Source organism: Triturus cristatus, chromosome 3_1 (assembly GCF_964204655.1).
Source record: "Triturus cristatus chromosome 3_1, aTriCri1.1, whole genome shotgun sequence".
In the NCBI taxonomy this organism is placed as follows: Eukaryota; Metazoa; Chordata; class Amphibia; order Caudata; family Salamandridae; genus Triturus; species Triturus cristatus.
In genome coordinates, this window is record NC_140583.1 from 888502608 (window position 1) to 888515999 (window position 13392).

General features: G+C 46.0%; 1 protein-coding gene across 3 annotated transcripts in view; it reads left to right on the plus strand.

The window, feature by feature from the left end:
- The window catches only part of LOC146861238 (sodium channel protein type 2 subunit alpha-like), a 544972-nt gene that overhangs the window by 230475 nt on the left and 301105 nt on the right, over positions 1 to 13392 (plus strand). For all 3 annotated transcript variants that reach the window (XM_085645392.1, XM_085645389.1, XM_085645390.1), the window contains one exon: positions 5988 to 6116. In XM_085645392.1, the coding sequence (XP_085501518.1) occupies positions 5988 to 6116 (129 nt within the window). The remainder of the gene's footprint in view (positions 1 to 5987; positions 6117 to 13392) is intronic.

Here is a 13392-nt window from a genome sequence, read left to right on the forward strand (position 1 = left end):
TATGTCTGGGCATACCCTGCCAACTTAGAGCAAACAAAGCACATACTAGGAGATGATGGACAGAGTGCTGAAACTTTTCAGACACTCACCCCCAGTCACAGATCTGGGTTGAATCCATCATCATTCTTTAGCTCACATTGCCACCCCAGTTCAGACATAGCTATATGCAAATCAGTCTTGACCCTGTGCCTCATGGGAACAGTCCAGCCCGAACTGCCAAGCCATGTCTTCACTTGACCGGAAATAAGCATGCTGGGACCGGTTTATGGGTAACACCCTTCATCAGCCAGGCTAGCTTGAATCTAGTGGCAAAGTGAGCAAGGGACCCATGTCTGGGCATACCCCGAGAACTTAGGGCCAACAAAGCAAACACTAGGAGATGATGGGCGGAGTGCTGAAACTTTTCAAAACTCACCCCAAGTCACAGATCTGGGTTGAATCCATCATCATTCTTTAGCTCACTTTGCCACCCCAGTTCAGACACAGCTATATGCAAATCAGTCTTGACCCTGTGCCTCATGGGAACGGTCCAGCCCAAACTGCCAAGCCATGTCTTCACTGGACCGGAAACAAGCATCCTGGGACCGGTTTCTGGGTAACATCCTTCATCAGCTAGGCTAGCTTGAATCCAGTGGCAAGTGAGCAAGGGACCCACGTCTGGGCATAGCCTGCCAACCTAGGGTGAACAAAGCATACACTAGGAGATGATGGACGGAGTGCTGAAACATTTCAGACACTCACCCCCAGTCACAGATCTGCATTGAATCCATCATCATTCTTTAGCTCACTTTGCCACCCCAGTTCAGACACAGCTAAGCAAATCAATCTTGACCCTGTGCCTCTAGGGAACAGTCCAGCCCGAACTGCCAAGCCATGTCTTAACTGGACCGGAAACAAGCATCCTGGGACCGGTTTCTGGGTAACATCCTTCATCAGCCAGGCTAGCTTGAATTCAGTGGCAAAGTGAGCAAGGGACCCACGTCTGGGCATAGCCTGTCAACTTAGGGCGAACAAAGCAAACACTAGGAGATGATGGACGGAGTGATGAAACTTTTCAGACACTCCCCCCATCACAGATCTGGGTTAAATCCAGCCTCATTCTTTAGCTCACTTTGCCACCCCAGTTCAGGCACAGCTATATGCAAATCAATCTTGACCCTGTGCCACATGGGAACAATCCAACCCGAACTGCCAAGCCATGTCTGGGACCGGTTTCTGGGTAATATCCTTCATCAGCCAAGCTAGCTTGAATCCAGTGGCAAAGTGAGCAAGGGACCCACGTCTGGGCATAGCCTGCCAACTTAGGGCGAACAAAGCAAACACTAGGAGATGATGGACAGAGTGCTGAAACTTTTCAGACACTCACCCCCAGTCACAGATCTGGGTTGAATCCATCATCATTCTTTAGCTCACTTTGCCACCCCAGTTCAGACACAGCTATATGCAACTCAGTCTTGACCCAGTGCCTCATGGGAACAGTCCAGCCCGAACTGCCAAGCCATGTCTTCACTGGACTGGAAACAAGCATTCTGGGACCGGTTTCTGGGTAACACCCTTCATCAGCCAGGCTAGCCTAAATCCAGTGGCAAAGTGAGCAAGGGACCTATGTCTGGGCATACCCTGCCAACTTAGAGCAAACAAAGCACATACTAGGAGATGATGGACAGAGTGCTGAAACTTTTCAGACACTCACCCCCAGTCACAGATCTGGGTTGAATCCATCATCATTCTTTAGCTCACATTGCCACCCCAGTTCAGACATAGCTATATGCAAATCAGTCTTGACCCTGTGCCTCATGGGAACAGTCCAGCCCGAACTGCCAAGCCATGTCTTCACTTGACCGGAAATAAGCATGCTGGGACCGGTTTATGGGTAACACCCTTCATCAGCCAGGCTAGCTTGAATCTAGTGGCAAAGTGAGCAAGGGACCCATGTCTGGGCATACCCCGAGAACTTAGGGCCAACAAAGCAAACACTAGGAGATGATGGGCGGAGTGCTGAAACTTTTCAAAACTCACCCCAAGTCACAGATCTGGGTTGAATCCATCATCATTCTTTAGCTCACTTTGCCACCCCAGTTCAGACACAGCTATATGCAAATCAGTCTTGACCCTGTGCCTCATGGGAACGGTCCAGCCCAAACTGCCAAGCCATGTCTTCACTGGACCGGAAACAAGCATCCTGGGACCGGTTTCTGGGTAACATCCTTCATCAGCTAGGCTAGCTTGAATCCAGTGGCAAGTGAGCAAGGGACCCACGTCTGGGCATAGCCTGCCAACCTAGGGTGAACAAAGTAAACACTAGGAGATGATGGACGGAGTGATGAAACTTTTCAGACACTCCCCCCCCATCACAGATCTGGGTTGAATCCAGCCTCATTCTTTAGCTCACTTTGCCACCCCAGTTCAGGCACAGCTATATGCAAATCAATCTTGACCCTGTGCCACATGGGAACAGTGCAGCCCGAACTGCCAAGCCATGTCTGGGACCGGTTTCTGGGTAATATCCTTCATCAGCCAAGCTAGCTTGAATCCAGTGGCAAAGTGAGCAAGGGACCCACTTCTGGGCATAGCCTGCCAACTTAGGGCGAACAAAGCAAACACTAGGAGATGATGGACGGAGTGATGAAACTTTTCAGACACTCACCACCGTCACAGATCTGGGTTGAATCCATCATCATTCTTTAGCTCACTTTGCCACCCCAGTTCAGACACAGCTATGCAAATCAATCTTTTCCCTGTGCCTCCAGGGAACAGTCCAGCCCGAACTGCCAAGCCATATCTTAACTGGACCGGAAACAAGCATCCTGGGACCGTTTTCTGGGTAACAACCTTTATCAGCCAGGCTACCTTGAATCCAGTGGCAAAGTGAGCAAGGGACCCACGTCTGGGCATACCCTGCCAACTTAGGGCAAACAAAGCAAACACTAGGAGATGATGGCCGGATTGCTGAAACTTTTCAGACACTCGTCCCCAGTCACAGATCTGGGTTGAATCCATCATCATTCTTTAGCTCACTTTGCCACCCCAGCTTAGACAAAGCTATATACAAATCAGTCTTGACTCGGTGCCTCATGGGAACAGTCCAGCCGGAACTGCCAAGCCATATCTTCACTGGACTGGAAACAAGCATTCTGGGACTGGTTTCTGGGTAACACCCTTCATCAGCCAGGCTAGCTTAAATCCAGTGGCAAAGTGAGCAAGGGACCTATGTCTGGGCATACCCTGCTAACTTAGAGCAAACAAAACACATACTAGGAGATGATGGACAGAGTGCTGAAACTTTTCAGACACTCACCCCCAGTCACAGATCTGGGTTAAATCCATCATCATTCTTTAGCTCACTTTGCCACCCCAGTTCAGACATAGCTATATGCAAATCAGTCTTGACCCTGTGCCTCATGGGAACAGTCCAGCCCGAACTGCCAAGCCATGTCTTCACTTGACCGGAAATAAGCATCCTGGGACCGGTTTCTGGGTAACACCCTTCATCAGCCAGGCTAGCTTGAATCCAGTGGCAAAGTGAGCAAGGGACCCACGTCTGGGCATACCCCAAGAACTTAGGGCCAACAAAGCAAACACTAGGAGATGATGGGCGGAGTGCTGAAACTTTTCAAAACTGACCCCCAGTCACAGATCTGGGTTGAATCCATCATCATTCTTTAGCTCACTTTGCCACCCCAGTTCAGACACAGCTATATGCAAATCAGTCTTGACCCTTTGCCCCATGGGAACGGTCCAGCCCAAACTGCCAAGCCATGTCTTCACTGGACCAGAAACAAGCATCCTGGGACCGGTTTCTGGGTAACATCCTTCATCAGCCAGGCTAGCTTGAATCCAGTGGCAAGTGAGCAAGGGACCCACGTCTGGGCATAGCCTGCCAACCTAGGGTGAACAAAGCAAACACTAGGAGATGATGGACGGAGTGCTGAAACATTTCAGACACTCACCCCCAGTCACAGATCTGGATTGAATCCATCATCATTCTTTAGCTCACTTTGCCACCCCAGTTCAGACACAGCTATGCAAATCAATCTTGACCCTGTGTCTCCAGGGAATAGTCCAGCCCAAACTGCCAAGCCATGTCTTAACTGGACCGGAAACAAGCATCCTGGGACCGGTTTCTGGGTAACATCCTTCATCAGCCAGGCTAGCTTGAATCCAGTGGCAAAGTGAGCAAGGGACGCACGTCTGGGCATAGCCTGTCAACTTAGGGCGAACAAAGCAAACACTAGCAGATGATGGACGGAGTGATGAAAATTTTCAGACACTCCCCCCCATCACAGATCTGGGTTGAATCCATCATCATTCTTTAGCTCACTTTGCCACCCCAGTTCAGACACAGCTATATGCAAATCAGTCTTGACCCTTTGCCTCATGGGAACGGTCCAGCCCAAACTGCCAAGCCATGTCTGGGACCGGTTTCTGGGTAATATCCTTCATCAGCCAAGCTAGCTTGAATCCAGTGGCAAAGTGAGCAAGGGACCCACGTCTGGGCATAGCCTGCCAACCTAGGGTGAACAAAGCAAACACTAGGAGATGATGGACGGAGTGCTGAAACATTTCAGACACTCACCCCCAGTCACAGATCTGGATTGAATCCATCATCATTCTTTAGCTCACTTTGCCACCCCAGTTCAGACACAGCTATGCAAATCAATCTTGACCCTGTGTCTCCATGGAATAGTCCAGCCCAAACTGCCAAGCCATGTCTTAACTGGACCGGAAACAAGCATCCTGGGACCGGTTTCTGGGTAACATCCTTCATCAGCCAGGCTAGCTTGAATCCAGTGGCAAAGTGAGCAAGGGACGCACGTCTGGGCATAGCCTGTCAACTTAGGGCGAACAAAGCAAACACTAGCAGATGATGGACGGAGTGATGAAAATTTTCAGATACTCCCCCCCATCACAGATCTGGGTTGAATCCAGCCTCATTCTTTAGCTCACTTTGCCACCCCAGTTCAGACACAGCTGTATGCAAATCAATCTTGACCCTGTGCCACATGGGAACAGTCCAGCCGGAACTGCAAAGCCATGTCTGGGACCGGTTTCTGGGTAATATTCTTCATCAGCCAGTCTAGCTTGAATCCAGTGGCAAAGTGAGCAAGGGACCCACGTCTGGGCATAGCCTGCCAACTTAGGGCGAACAAAGCAAACACTAGGAGATGATGGACGGAGTGATGAAACTTTTCAGACACTCTCCACCGTCACAGATCTGGGTTGAATCCATCATCATTCTTTAGCTCACTTTGCCACCCCAGTTCAGACACAGCTATGCAAATCAATCTTGACCCTGTGCCTCCAGGGAACAGTCCAGCCCGAACTGCCAAGCCATATCTTAACTGGACCGGAAACAAGCATCCTGGGACCGGTTTCTGGGTAACATCCTTCATCAGCCAGGCTAGCTTGAATCCAGTGGCAAAGTGAGCAAGGGACCCACGTCTGGGCATAGCCTGTCAACTTAGGGCGAACAAAGCAAACACTAGGAGATGATGGACGGAGTGATGAAACTTTTCAGACACTCACCCCGTCACAGATCTGGGTTGAATCCATCCTCATTCTTTAGCTCACTTTGCCACCCCAGTTCAAACACAGCTATTTGCAAATCAATCTTGACCCTGTGCCTCATGGGAACAGTCCAGCCCCAACTGCCAAGCCATAACTCAACATCAGGCCCTTGCTATTCTTCCATTGTAATGCCATTGTCGATAGAAAAGCTTTGCATAAGGTAAACTTGAAGTGGAAAAAAATCTATAGAAACTTTGCAGCTTTGCTGGATTCGATTGTAGTGGCATTTTTTTGCTATACCATGATCTTTGTCACAGTGCGATACAACGTGTTTGCGAGCTAAAGGAGATCCAGGACACCTTGCAAGCTTTGTCAGGGTTAAAAATAGTGAACTTAGCATAACTTTGAATGCCCTTAATGTTGGTATGATGTGAACTTGTATCAGCCTTACCTAACGCTTACCTGAATATTTTCCCAAGGTACACGTTCACTGGAATATATACATTTGAATCTCTAATTAAAATCCTTGCAAGAGGCTTCTGCTTAGAAAAATTTACATTTCTAAGAGACCCATGGAACTGGCTTGATTTCAGTGTCATCGTGATGGCGTAAGTATTCCAGCTTTTGCTTGTCGCAACCATGTTTGGGCATGAAATTAGCATCAGCAAATAATATAATTTTGTGTGCCTGAGTTTATACATTCCATTTGCCTACAAATTAATGTTGATGCTTAACCCTAGTGCACGTTTAATGCTTTCTCTTTTTCGCACTTTTAAGAGGAAATATTCCGTAACTCCAGCATGGTTTGCCCGTCCGTTATTACGATTAATACCGAAGGAGCTAATTTCATGCCCTGATATCTTTTTTCTTTTTAAATAAAATCCCTTTCTTTTTAATTGATGCACCAGGTTCCTAATTAGACAGGGCTAATCGGGCACTACAAAAAGATAAAGTATACGATGTGCTAATTTATTTGAATTACAATTACAGTTTTAAGCATTTCAGTAATGTAAGAAAGACTGCAGTGAAAGGTGTGTCCCTGGTTAGAGGTGTGCGAAAACGTCTGCTTCCATTGGGCAATGTTCTCACTAATCAGATTGACCATCCTGCTATATCGCATAATGGAGAAAGAGGAGAGAAGGGCAGAAACGTCATTCCATTCACTTGCACTTTGCCCATTTGCAATTAGGTCCATTCCATGTTTTGCAGCGATTCACTTTGCTTCCCTTAAATAGCGTCAAGGGATTCAAGTCTGAATATTGTCAGTTGCGGCCAGTGCAGGTAATCGCGGTGAGGCGGTGGAGCAGAGCGGGGCATGGGGGGAGTCGACAGAAAACGTAATAGGTTTTATTTATTTATTTAATTTGATCTATTCTGTCGTCTGTCAACTTCCCCCCTCACAAGCAGTCCCGCCCTGCCCCACCCCACTCCACCACGCTTACTTGTACCGGCCCCCACTGAATATTGCAGGCACGCCTTCAACAAATTAAGCAACATTTATGTGGGATTCGGGAACACTGGAATATGGTATTACTTACTCGATGATCTATATTTCTACTTTTAATTACTTTCTGGAGTTGGTTTGTTAGCCACCATGGGTGTGCATCTAGGTTGCCCTATACTATGCTAGTATGCAAAGTGCTCTGGCTGATGAGAGTTGTGAATATTCTGTAGCAGCAAAGCTGTAGCCATGGTTAGGTGTCTCTGCAGTAATGTGTATGGGATGCCTTTATCCTTCTCATTCAGTTGAAGTAGACAGATCTGTTGTTTTCACTGTATATCTTTCTAGGTGTTTCACACAGAATGGTGCCCCATCCAGTGTCGGAATATGCTTGGCTGCTGCTCTACTTTACTACTGAAATTAAATCCAAAGTCCCTAAATAGTAAATTTTTCATATCAACACATACCTACTATTATGGGGCTTACATGTGTTGCTATAAAGGGCGACGTAAGTTTGTGATACACTTGCTGTATAAGAAAAATTGGGCCAGAAAAGCTGGCATTGTTGGATCACATCCTCAGTGATTTCCAATTAAAAAAACCTTCGTACCAAAAGTAATAGGAGCAGATCCATTACATTAATCAGTTGTAAATAAATTACGCTCTGTAACCATGCGAAATAACCAGCATTATTTTTCTTTTGAGTGTAGAAAATGTAATCCAACATAACTTCTGATTGACAGTAGACTTATAGTGTTTAGAAAATGTAGTTAGTATTAAATATCACGATACAAAGATAATTGCATTTTATGTTCCTCTGGATCTGCAAGTATCAAGCTCCTCTGCGGAGTATGCAATGCATTGACATACCCACAAAGCACCGGGTAGCAGTGACACAAATGAAACAATGTGCACGTACACAACTGCATTCACTGGTGCAGACATTTTCACATTACTTCAAAAACTTTTATCAGAGATGTGTGTGGCCATGGTATATGAAGTGCTGGAACCCCCCAAAAGAATTAGATAGAATTCTGGGGAGAATAGTTTATAGCTCCAAATCATGTCCGAAATATAAAAGTGTAGCATAGGATAATGGGGGTGTGAGATATTGGGTTATTGGTTGAGTGGGGTGAAACCCTACTCAAGCAACAACCACAATCCTTGTCATATTGAACCATAAATCACTAAATTAGCCGTGCTTAACCTCCAGCAGCTTGGTGCAAAAGCATTCAGGCTTAACTTATAGGCAATAAAGTGAAAAAACAACACAAGAAAAATCTCACACCCATTTAGAAAAATTGAGTCAAAGTTACTAAATATACTGAGACCAAAGCAAGAAAAATTAAATCAGTAGAAACAGAGTTATTTGGTTTCAAAGATTTTAGAGAAAACAGCGCTGGACCAATACAAAGTCACAAGTTCAATATAACCATGATGGAGCGCAGGCTGGGCACAGGACCAAGTTTGACCCACTGAGATAGCACCATGTGTCCTTGGAATTAAGATACTGAAATTTCATTAGCCTGTGCCATGCTGCTTCGAGGAGCCATCAAGAAGGAGCTGCAATGCGTGGTCCTGCTTCGAGATGCGTCACGCTGGGACAGTGCTATCAAAGTAGCTGAAAAGAAGCTGCGTTCCTGGGGTCGAGATGTGTTGCCCTGGGTCGGGTCAACGAAGCCACTGTTTGGGCTGCGTGGCAACGATTTGCTTTGAGATGTGTCGCACAGGGTCAGTGCTGGTGAGGCTGCCGATCAGGAGATGCGATGAGAGGTCCACAGCAAGGCGCAGCACGCTGCATGGGTTTCGATGTAGACAGCAGCCTCAAGATGATGATGCAAGGATTTCCAATGAGATGAGTCGCTATGCATTGGTTCGGAAGAAGTCACCTGTCAGGGGCCTCTTGTGTCCCTCAAGCTCAGAACATGAGACCAGTCGAATGACCATTGGAGGCAGTCTGGTAGTCCTTGTTTAAAGCAGCAAGGGAAGCCTCCAGCAGCAGGCCAGTTCTTGGGCAGCTGAGCAGTCCGTCTTCTTGTAGAAGCCTCAGGCACAACAGTGTTTTGGAGAGTGGGCCTCAAGGTCCAATATATATACCTCGGTCCAGCTTTGAAGTGGGAGACAATTCTAGACTTCCCCTCACATCTGGTTCTGTAATTACCTGCCTTCCCCTGCCCAGGCACAAGATGTCTGGGGTGACAAAAGGCTAGTGTGAAGTTCTTTGTGAGTAGAGGAGGAACCCCTATTGAAGTGCAAATGTGATAGGTGACTGCGCCGCCCCCACCCATCTTCTCTATATGGCGCATTCTGCCAACACCTAGTCCCCCTTTGTCTGGTAGGAGAACACAAAGGCCAACTGCTAACTACACTTAAGTCATGTGATCCAGGACATAGACTGCAGGCGCCAAATGCTTGGGACAAGTAAATGAAAAACTTCTTAACCCCTTCGATGCGCATGACTGAGCGGTTCCGTCATGCGCATCGGCTGCGCTGTGCGGATGACGGAACCGCTCCGTCATGGCCCCGCCCGCGCACAAACGCTTCAGCACAGCGCGGTAATCCACGCCGCACTGAAGGGGTTAAAAGGAAAAGATACAAAAAATTGATGGAATGCTTGAATTATTCTAATCCACTGGTAATCACTTGGGCCGCATCCCAGTCCATCTTAATTTGCACATCATGCCACCTGAGGTGAGGCCCGGTTATATGGAAATCAGTCTTGACCCTATTCCAGTGGGAACAGTCCAGTCCTGCCAAGCCAGGTGCTCCCTGAACCGGCACGCAAGCATCCCAGGACCAGTTTCACCCTTGATATGGGCACATCAGCCAAGTACAGCTTTGTTCCATTGACACAGCTTGCAGGTGACCCACATCTGGGCATACCCGTCCCACTTAGGGCAACACACTAAAGTATACAAAAAAGTGTTGGATGGAATGCTTGAATTAATCTCAGTCTCTGGTAATTACTCGGGCTGCATCCCAGTCCATCATTATTTTTGCCCCATCCCAACTCAGTTTGGACCCGGCTATATGCAAATCAGTCTTGACCCTGCTCCAAGGGAAACAGTCCAGCCCAAACTGCCAAACTAGGTCTTCCCTGAACCCAAACGCAGGCAACCCAGGTCCAGTTTCGCCCTCATTATTGGCTCACCAGTTGGATACAGTTGGTTCCATACCACAATGTGCATGGAACTTACATGTAGGCATACCCGTCCCACTTAGGGTGACAAATTAAATTATACAAAAAAGTGATGACCCGAATGCTTGGATTAGCCCCCGAGTCGGCAATGCAGCGAGCACAAGGAAAATGGTTTCATTTTTTTAAAATTTAATTTTACTTCTCCCGTTGTATGTCAATTTACCCAACCCCCATCCCACACGGCCCACTGCTCACCGCTCTTACCTGTGCAGGCCGCTACTGCTGAGAAGCCATACGATTGTATGAGTTCAATTAGAGGGGTAATATATACATTGAAAAGGGTAAGACTTAGCGAAGATCCCAGAGGGACCCAGAAGTGAAGTGTAAAGTGGTCTGTGGTAAAGTTCTCCAGAGCGACAACTTTCCATCGATTGGATAAAAAGAAGCTGAGCAGTTCTTATGCCAGACCCTTAATGCTGATACATTCAAGCGAGTTGATCAGAAGAGACTGATTGGCTGTATAAAACGCGGCAGAAAAATCGAGCAGGATCAAGACCGCCTTACCACCATTGCCTGCAGGGGCTCTAATTTCTTCTGTAGCTACCAGAGGGCCGACTCAATACAATGATCAGGTCTGAACCGGTGCTGCAATGATTCCAGGAAGTTGGTAGTTTCAAGAAAGGCCATCATTTCTTGGTTCAAGGTTTTTTCCAGAATCTTAGCCGGAAGTGGAAGGAAATAGATCGGTTTGTAGTTTTTTACCTCATGAGGGTCTAGTAAGGAGTGGCAGAATGGATGCTTTCTTCCAAGCTGATTGGAAGCATCCAGAGGTTAATATTTTGTTCAGAAGTGCAGTGAGGTGAACTGAAATCGCCTTTGATACCGGATGGGGAACCTGCAGAGAGCAGGGATCTGATAAGGGGACCTGATTTGGAAGATTCAACTAATTTAGCCACCTTCTTTTCTGTAAGAAGGGTAAGGGTAGTAAGAGTGTGTTGGCCTTGCTCAGGACTGAAAGCGATGACTTCCACAAGCGTTTCCTTCCTGGGCGGAATCTCAGAGTTCCTAGCAAAGCGGCAAACCCCAGGAAAATGCTTTTAAATTTGGTTAGAAAGTGAGATAATTTACTACACCATGATTGGTCAGGGGTAACGATGTGTTTATTATTAAAGATGGAACTTGTTTTAGGTGCGTTAAAAAAGTTCTTTATTTGAAATTTTGGCAGTGTTTATTTTTTCTGTAAAAAATGTGGTCTTGGCAAAACGTATTTGTCTTTTATATTTCTTATATATACTTCATTTTTTTCGTCAGGGCTATAGTTTAGTCTCCAAAGAGGCTCCTGGTGCCTACTCTTCTGTTTAAACACTCTAAGTTCCTGTGAGTACCAAGGAGCGGAGGGCACAGATATATGGTTTGACCTCATCTTTAGGGAAGTGTAGACAGTGGTATTTAATTGTTATATGGTGTGTACCTTAGCTTTCAGCTTTTAATAACATTACTTGAAGTGTCAGCCTCATCTTTCCTTGGAAGGACTTTCTACAGGAAGCTAACTGGGTGACTGTCATGTCAATCCAGTTGCCAAAGTTGGCTGGTGCTTGATAAATGTCACTTTCAGTAGTGGGATGGGACTCCCTCAGAAGGTTCTTTAGTTCCATATTATCAGTCTTTTACCAGGGACGATATTTTTGCACTTTAGAAGCCTTAGAAATGTTAGGAATTCTTTATTGAGATTTAAATTAAAAAATAATTACCCTGTGGTCAGTCCAGGCTAGAAGCACAGCCTTCTCGACTATTAGGTTGGCGTTATTGGTGAAAACACCATCAAGCGTGTGGTTCATCTGGTGGGTTCCACAAATTGCATTGGATCAAACCTTTGCAACGTATTGATTAAATATTCCATGTCCTTGTCCTCTGATTGCTCTGAATTGAAATTGAAATTCCCCAAAATTGGGGAAATCTATGCATGATTTCATGAACTCCAATTGATATTGTGTGAAATGTTTCCTTGGTCCTAGTGGGCGTAAAGTAAAGGTCCAATTTATATTTAGATTAAACATAAGGGCTTACAAACTCACATATGATATGAGAGAGGCTTAAATGAAGCCCTAAAATGATTGTGATATATAATTGCAGTCCTTCCTCCTCGCTCATTTTGTCTATCGGCTCTAATTACATTGTACCCTTCAAGGATGGCTGGTTTAAAATCTGGGTCAAATGCAGCATGGTCCCATGTCACTGTGAGGAAAAAAATGTCGGGACTTTCAAGTTCCACAGGGTCAGCAAATTCATAACTGTGTTTTATAGGTGACCTTGTGTTAAGGAGCAAACAGGACAATGTATTATCTAAGTGCACCACCTTAAAAGGAGGATGTGCTGGGCGCTTTGCAGCGTCGTTCTTATATGAAAGTTCTAAGACAAGCTTAAATGTAAATTTGGGCATGAATACTGATGGGCAGTTAGCTGGGAATTATGCAGCGTACATGACAGCCGCTTACTCATATTTCCAACAGCCAATAATTCAGACCTGGAGTAGGTTTGAATGATTAAAGGCTAGGGGACCTGGCGCATGGTGCAGTCCAGCCGCGGATGGGTGCAGTCGGGCTTGCCTTTGGCGCATCCATACAGTCATATGGTTTGCATGGGTGTTTCCTTTACAACACTAGCAAGAAACAGGAAGCAAGTCAAAGAGGTAGCCTTGCCTCAACTCAATCGGCTAATCAAGAGCCTCGGTGGACCAGGGAAGGAGCCAGTCTGAAGAAAAGAGGTAGAACCTCTAAGTCAAGGTGAATCTATAACGGCGCAATTCAAAGTTGAAAAGGTATAAGCAAATCAGGCCTTTTATAAGTATTAGCACATTAAAATGCATTGAAACACGGAATGGGGCAGCCTACCATCAGGCTAGCCGCTGCGCATCAATAGAGGCATATGGTTTTATAGATTTCTGTTTTAGAATACAGCCCTATTCCTTATGATACACAAATGGAACAGACTCAAGCTTTACATAGCTTAAAATGCCACATGCTTCAGGCATTAAAAAGCAAAAATACTACTCTTTCTATCTAGATATTTCTGAGTCCTCCTTTAGGCACTGGCTTACACAGAACTGACCCACAATTTACAAACATGGTGTGGCTCTATAGTTTGCCCATGACAAAGGCTAAGACTTTATAATGAAAATGTATCCCTCAGATTAGACAGGTGGCAGTTTTTTATACTGAATGTGGTACCTGAAGAAGAATGATCAACGTGAATTCTTGAACATTTTGTGCTGCACAATTGTTGCATTTTAGTAAACTTTCCTTAT